This window comes from Pteropus medius, unplaced genomic scaffold (assembly GCF_902729225.1).
Source record: "Pteropus medius unplaced genomic scaffold, Ma_sr-lr_union100, whole genome shotgun sequence".
NCBI classification, from domain to species: Eukaryota; Metazoa; Chordata; class Mammalia; order Chiroptera; family Pteropodidae; genus Pteropus; species Pteropus medius.
Genome location: NW_024351731.1, coordinates 5,241,904 through 5,248,482, shown reverse-complemented (window position 1 = coordinate 5,248,482; position 6,579 = coordinate 5,241,904). Strand labels below are relative to the sequence as shown.

Sequence of the window (6,579 nt, the reverse complement as noted above, 5' to 3'; positions counted from 1 at the left end):
AGTGCAGAGGGCCGAGTGCAGAGACTGAGGTGCTGGGGAGGGAAGGCTTCCCAGGTCGGCGAGGCTGAGATGGACAGGCAGACAGGGCAGGCTCCAAGCAGACGCGATAAACAGCCCATGCAAAGGTCCAGCGGCATGAAACCAACCACACAGCCTCTTCCCACACCTGCTGGGACCCTCCCCATGCCCCCTCCCCCTGCAGGTGAGAAGGTCTGAGGCTGGCATGACACTATGGCGAGGACAAGGCTAGACACAAAGCCATGAGAACAGTGGAGGGTCCTGCCAGGGTGGCAGGAATCTTTGCTTTATTTAGAAAGGCTTGAGAGAAGATGAAAAATGAGAGATTGAAAAGGTAGAGACATTGCTTGGGGACAGACAAGTCATTTTCAATTCTCTGCTGTTCTCAGAAGGATCTTTGCATAAGGCTACCAGCCAGCAGGCGTGTTTTCCATTTTTTCCTCCTCTGTTTTTCCTGGTTTATCTTTGGTCGTCTGAAGTGCTTGTCTAAAAGGAGAAGGTTTTAGGCAGGAACTTAATAGTGGTATTGTCGCCAGCAAGCAAGATGTACCCTGTGCAAAAAGCAGTTCTGCTCTTATTGGGGAGGAGAGGGGGCCCAGGTTCCCGCGCCTGTGCCACCACTATCAGTGTGGCCCTGGTCACGTCATCTCTGCGCAGGGTTCCAGCGTTCCCATCTGGACGGTGAGCGATCCGTTATATGACTGCCTGAGTCTGTAAAAGTCACAGCTGAATGCTGTACGAGCCCCAGAATGTCAGGGATGCCCCACCCACCGGTGACCCCGCCCCTCCGGTGGCCCCGCCCATCCCATTGCTCCTCCCTCCTCCACCCCTCGGTTCCTTTAGGCCTGTCAGGGAGATGGGCGATTGTAGGAGGGATGTGTTTGTGGACCGGCTTTGGGGGGTGTCATTTCTCTCTACTTTCTATTGGCTGGGGCTCACTTTGTGTCACACCACACTGCCGGGGAGACTGCAATCTGGCCGTGTGCCCAGGAGGAAAAGGAACGGTTTGGTGAGCACCCAGCCAGCCTCTACTGCCAGAGCTTTCTCAAGTTCAAGTTTTCCTTGAGGGGAGGTGAGGGAAGGCTCCTGGGGGTATGGGGCCTGTGAGCAGGGCCTTGAAACGCAGAGCTGGGGTGCGTGCCCGGGAGCAGACACAGGAGCCCAGCACGGAGGTCACAGTGGGCGGGGTTTCCCTCTGTCCCGGCTCTCCTCCTCCGCGCAGCCCTCCCAGGCATCTCTCCCTCCCACCGGGCGCTGTGCCGTCCAGTTTCAGACGAGGAAGCAAAGCCCTGGCTTCCGAAGGGGCTCACCCTGTTCCTCCACGGGGCGCCCGTGTGGCGCGAAGATGACCATGGGCAGGGTGAGTGGTGTTGGCAGTACAGTGGTTCGCCACGGCCACCCCAAGACACAGCCCAGAGGCCTGCCTGCTGGGGCAGCCGTCGCCCCGCTCTGAGCTCCCCGTGCACCTCCCCAGGGCCCCCTCACAGGGCCGCAGTCCCATGATGCCCCGCGGCGCCGGCCTGTGGTGGCCCCGCTGGGGACCCTGGAGAGCCGCCCCACAGGAAAATGCCAGGCGCACGGGGCTCCTCCCTAACTTGCCCTAATTTTAATTCCCTTTAATCTTTAATGAAAAGTTGTAAAAGTAAATTATTTACTCGAGAGAGCCAAACGGCTCCTGCAGAGCTGTCCTGACTCGGGTAATTACACGTGCGGGTCTCCAGCGCCTACCTACCCCCCACCCCCCAGCGCCGAGGCTTATGAACTCATTAGCTGCCTCCATAGCTGTTAGGACGCACGCATCTGGGGGTCCAGCAGGGCCCTGGCCTGACCCGGCTCGCCCCCTGGCTCCTGCCACCCGGCAGAAGGAGCCTGTGCTAGGCTGTGACTCGGGGGAGCTGGGTGGCAGACTGCAGCAGCCCCCCTCCCTGCCTGTCGCTCTCCATCTCCAGCTGTCCCTGTGTCTGAGCCAGCACACCCACAGAAAGACCCCTTCCCAGCGCTGATGGAGGCTCCAGAAGTGGGGGACAAGGGTGATGGGGAGCGGCAAGGGGGGCTGCGGTCTGACGTGCTCCTCCTCAGTCCGCCCACTGCCTCTTTGCTTTAAGACCCTTCCCAAAACACTGTCACCCTACCTCCTGGCCACCATCCATGCTTCTAACCTCTTTTCCAAACTCTCTCTCAATATACAATAAAGTAGCAAAATTTTTTAAAGTTTTAAATGTGTGGCTAAGGGAAACCATATTAACATAGCTGGTCAATGCTTGGAGGAGTGGGCGTGCAGGAGAGGCCGTGTGTCTGTGTGTGCGTGAACATCAGTGGCTACCGAAGCCTCTAGATTGGCACACCTTAGACTCTGAGCTTCCTAACAGCCAAGGAGAAAAGGTCAGTTACTTGACTCGGTAAAGAAGGAGAGTTTGCCCGGTCAGGTGAGTGCCCTCCCGGCAACTCGCTGCCTTGGCATTAGAGGACAGCGGCCACTTTTCACTGGATAATTGGAGAATCCCGGTTTCAAATGACATCTGCCGTGCCTCCTCCCCAAGGCCGCTGGCCGGCCTTTGTCAAGGAGGAGCGGAGGGAGCACTGGACCAGCAACCAGGGCCCCAGCCTTAGCTCTCGCCTCACACCCCAGTTTCGCTGTTTTTTTTCCTACTTGAACTTCTTTGGCTCCATCCAAGGAGTGACAGAGCTCCTTGATGAATTCCCGGGCCAGGCCTTGCCGGAATCAAATTTGACTCTAAACTCTAGGCTCACCCAAGATTTATGTCGACTAGAAAAATGTGTGTCTTGTGAAATTTAAAATTTAAATGTGCTTCAGCTGAAGCAGGCTTGGCAGAGCCCTGAAAACCTGGCTCCCTGTGGCTGTCCCTAGGTCTCCACCTCATGAATTCCTGCTGCTTTGTTCTTATGTCTTTGAATTTTTATTTTATCCAAAATTAGGTATTTGTACCCAAAGTCTACTTAACTGTCCCCTGTTTCTCATACCAAAGGCCGAGAAAGTGGAGTCGTGAGGCGGGGTGGGGAGGTTGTCCTCGCTGAGAGTTCGGGCTCTGGCGGGGATGAACCTTTACTGCCTGGCCTGGGGCGCCGTGTGCCGAGGAAGAAGGAAGCAGATTGTGGGAGGTGTCCCAGGTGAGCGGGCCATTCCCTTGGCCGCTGGAAAGTGCTTTGCCCAGGGTGCGGGGGAGCCCTGCTGACATTCCGGGGCTCCCTCTAACCCCCAAGGGAGCCATGCTGTGCAGGCTCCCCCGTCCGGCCCCTCTTCCGCTTCCACTCCTTCGCACCTCGACTGGTCCCTCTGCAGGGGGGCGCGGCGACAGTGCCAGCCCGCGGGACCGCGTTAGCCGGTGCCTGCACGGCCGAGAACAGCAGCCTGAGTCCAGCGGGCACGGACCCTCTCACACTCTGGTCCCCGCGCCTGTCCCCTCCAGGAGAGCAGGGACTCGGCCATGCGTCTGTGTCGCAGCACCCGGCCGGCAGCCTTGGTGAGGGGATGGATGATGGATGGGCGGGGCGAGGCCCTGACCATCTCGTGTCCTGTGTCCCTTGCAGACGTGCTGGTGGACGGGCAGCCCTGTGACTGCGAGGCGGCGGCCTGCCGGGTGGGCGACCCCGTGCGCCTGGAGGTGCGGCTGACCAACCGGAGCGCGCGCAGCGTGGGGCCCTTCGCCCTCAGCGTGGTGCCCTTCCAGGACCACCGGAACGGCGTGCACAGCTACGACCTGCACGGCGCTGTCTCCTTCGTGGGCTCCAGCACCTTCTACCTGGACACGGTGCGTGCCCTCCAGATCCCACTGTCCCCCACCCCGCCCCCGGTGGCTGACACAGGGGCTTCTCTATGCTGACCCTCCGCCCAGCTAGCCCTGAGGCCCTAGACAGCTCAGGGTCCGCATCCCGAGTCCGGGGAGCGAGGCCTCCCCGAAGGTCGCGGAGGTACGGGGCGGGGGGGTGTAGGGGACAGGACAGCTGACGTCCTGCCTCGTCACCGTTGCCCTCTTCACGGCCCTGCCCCCGCCGTCAGCTCCTCCCTGCTTCGTGGTCACTGCAGGGGCTCAGACGGACAGGGAAGTCCTGAGAGCCAGCAAGCATCCCCAGCCCGGTCGGCACCCTCTCAGGCTCCACCCACCTGCCGAGCCTGGCCTTCACCCCCAACCCGCCCCCACCACCACCTGAACCCCCGAACGCCCAGGGAGGGAAGGGCTAGTAGCGCTTTCCAGGGACAGAAGCTGAGGTTCAGACAGGTGCAGCAACCTGCTTGGGGCAGCACAGCGGAGCAGCCGTGGGGCCCTCCCCGCCCCCGCCCCCGGGGCGCCCCGTCCACGCAGGACGGGGTCTCCCGGTGGCTCTGGGGCCAGTGCTGCTGCGGGCTGACGCCTCCTCCCACCCGCAGGTGCAGCCCTCGGGCCAGTCGGCCTGCCTGGGGGCCCTCCTCTTCCTCCACACGGGTGACTTCTCCCTGCACATCCGGTCCCAGGCGGACGGCAAGAGCAAGGAGCTGCCGCGGTCCTGGCTCTGCCTGCCCGGTGTGCGCGTGCGCGCCGTGGAGGCGCAGGCCTGAGCCCACCCCGCCACCCAGCTCCTTCTGGAAGGTGGCCAGGGAGCCACAGGGGCGCAGCCTCGCCCCCAGCCCCCTTTCCCCCGTCCGCTCCCCCAGACGTGGCAGCCTCACCCCTTCCCCTACTGTCCCCCAGGACCCTTGCTGGACCCTGACGGAGGGTGGCATCGACCCAGCCCAGGTCTGGGAGCTCTGTACCTGCACCCTGGGATTTCAGCCCAGCCAGAAGGGAGAACGGGAGCCTGGGGGAGGTGGGGGCACAGCCGGGTGGGCCTGGGGGGGCCCTGTGGGCTCTCAGAACCCCCGAGAGCTGGCTCTTCCCCGAAGCCCCAGAGCAGCCCAGGCAGGAGAGACGGCGCCATTATTGACACCACGAGGCGCCACCTGCCCCAGCCCACCCCACCCCCGCGGGTGGATGTCCGGGCCCTGGCTGTTTCCAGGCTGGGCGCCAGGGCCAGGGCCTCTGTGTGTCGCTGTGTTAGTCACAAGTTCTCCAATAAAGGGCCGCCTTGCCCCGCGCTGCTCCGCCAGCCTCGGTACCTGTGCCTGCGCCGTGCGCTCAGGGGCCACCCCGCCCCGCGAGGGCCCCAGCCCGTGGGGCTCGTCCGGAAAGCCCCAGGACACAGGACTGGTGGCAGTAGGGTCGGGCCTGTGTCCACCTGTCCCCGCGACCCCACGGTCCCCTCCCACACGTGTGCCCCGCAGGCCTGGCTCCCTAGCCCCTCTCAGGACAGACTCCAGCCCCGGCACCTCGGCCCTCAGCCCGGCACGTGGCTCTGGCCGTCAGCCTCTTGCTCCCTCTCACCCTTGTGACAATGTTCTTAGTCCCTCGGGAGCTGTCGAGCCCAAGCCCAGGCCTCCCGGGCTGGGCCGCTGACAGCGGTTTGGCAGGCCGCTGCTTCTGAAACGCGCCCATGGGGCCGAGTGACAGCAGGACGCTGCCTTGCCGGGCTCAGGGGTGCCACCCGAGAAGGGGCGCCTCATCAGACTGCACAAAGCCACCGCCGGGGCTGTAGTGGCCCACACCTTCAGCCCCATCAGCCTCCACCCTCGCTGCTCACAGAGGTGCCCCCAGCGGCCCCCTGCCCAGGACAAGGAGGGAGGCACAGGCCCCGCCACACCCGCTTCCCAGGCTGGCTCGGAAGGGTCTCGGTCAGAATGCCCCTAGCAGACCCCAGACAGGAATCTGAGCATGAGCAGCTGGTCTGGGAGCTGGGGGACCCCCTAGGAGGGCAGGGGGAAGGGCTGAAGCCGAGAGCGAGCCTTGCTGGGCAGTGGCCACAGTGGGACCCTGGCACTGAAATCTTCAGGGGAACTGGGGGACAGTGACATGTCCCTAGCCCAGGGGTGAGACTGTGTCCTCCACCCCAGAGACCGCTCCCATGTGGCAGGAGCCAGCCTGCCCTCGTCACACCTCACTTCCAGGAGCATGAACAGACCCCGGCCTTGGGGGTCTCCCCGTCGAAGGTCCAAGGGATCCCGGGGGCGGGGCAGGGGAGCAGCGGTGTGCCCACGGCTGTTTGCTGAGACTGGCTGAGTGTGACAAATAGGTGTTTGACCTGCCCCTGGTTCCTGACACGCTCCCACGTCCCTTGAAATTTCCTGGTAATCGGAGCATGCTTTGTTCTGATGAGGTGACTCTGGGTGGATGGCTGTGGGATGGGGACCAGTCACCAGGAAGACCCACATGATAGAAGCTGGGCCCTTTCAGCCCCGCCCCCCCACACCTGGGGCAGGGAGATCAGAGAAGTCTCCTGGAGGCGCTGTCTTGGGAGTGAGGCTGAGGGGGGCAGGATCTCCATGGGGGGGCTGTGTGAGGGCCTCGAGGTAAGACAATGGGCTGGTGAGTCCTGGGGACACGGTGGACCATTACCACAGCTCTCAGCTGCTGGTGACAGGGTCTGCTGGGCAGAGCCAGAGAGGGAGTGAAGGAGGGTGGCCGGCTCTGTTTGGGGTCCCAGGGGGCTTCCCAGAGCGGCGACAGTGGCCGGGGCCTTGCTGGGGTTCAC

General features: G+C 63.1%; 1 protein-coding gene and 1 long non-coding RNA gene across 4 annotated transcripts in view; one reads left to right on the top strand and one right to left on the bottom strand.

Annotated features, from left to right (window-relative positions):
* Positions 1-5,100, top strand: part of TRAPPC9 (trafficking protein particle complex subunit 9) — a 321,573-nt gene extending 316,473 nt beyond the window's left edge. For 2 of the 3 annotated variants that reach the window (XM_039845906.1, XM_039845908.1), the window contains 2 exons: positions 3,568-3,788; positions 4,406-4,580. In XM_039845906.1, the coding sequence (XP_039701840.1) occupies positions 3,568-3,788; positions 4,406-4,573 (389 nt within the window). In that variant the 3' untranslated portion in view covers positions 4,574-4,580. Of the gene's footprint in view, positions 1-3,567; positions 3,789-4,405 lie in introns of all 3 variants that reach the window. The other variant, XM_039845905.1, reaches the window with a different exon arrangement.
* Positions 271-1,607, bottom strand: LOC120588747 (uncharacterized). Its single transcript, XR_005649306.1, has 2 exons — positions 1,329-1,607; positions 271-504 (listed from the first exon to the last, which is right to left on the bottom strand). It is a non-coding gene; the product is annotated as an uncharacterized LOC120588747 (long non-coding RNA).
* Positions 5,101-6,579: the final 1,479 nt, after the last annotated feature.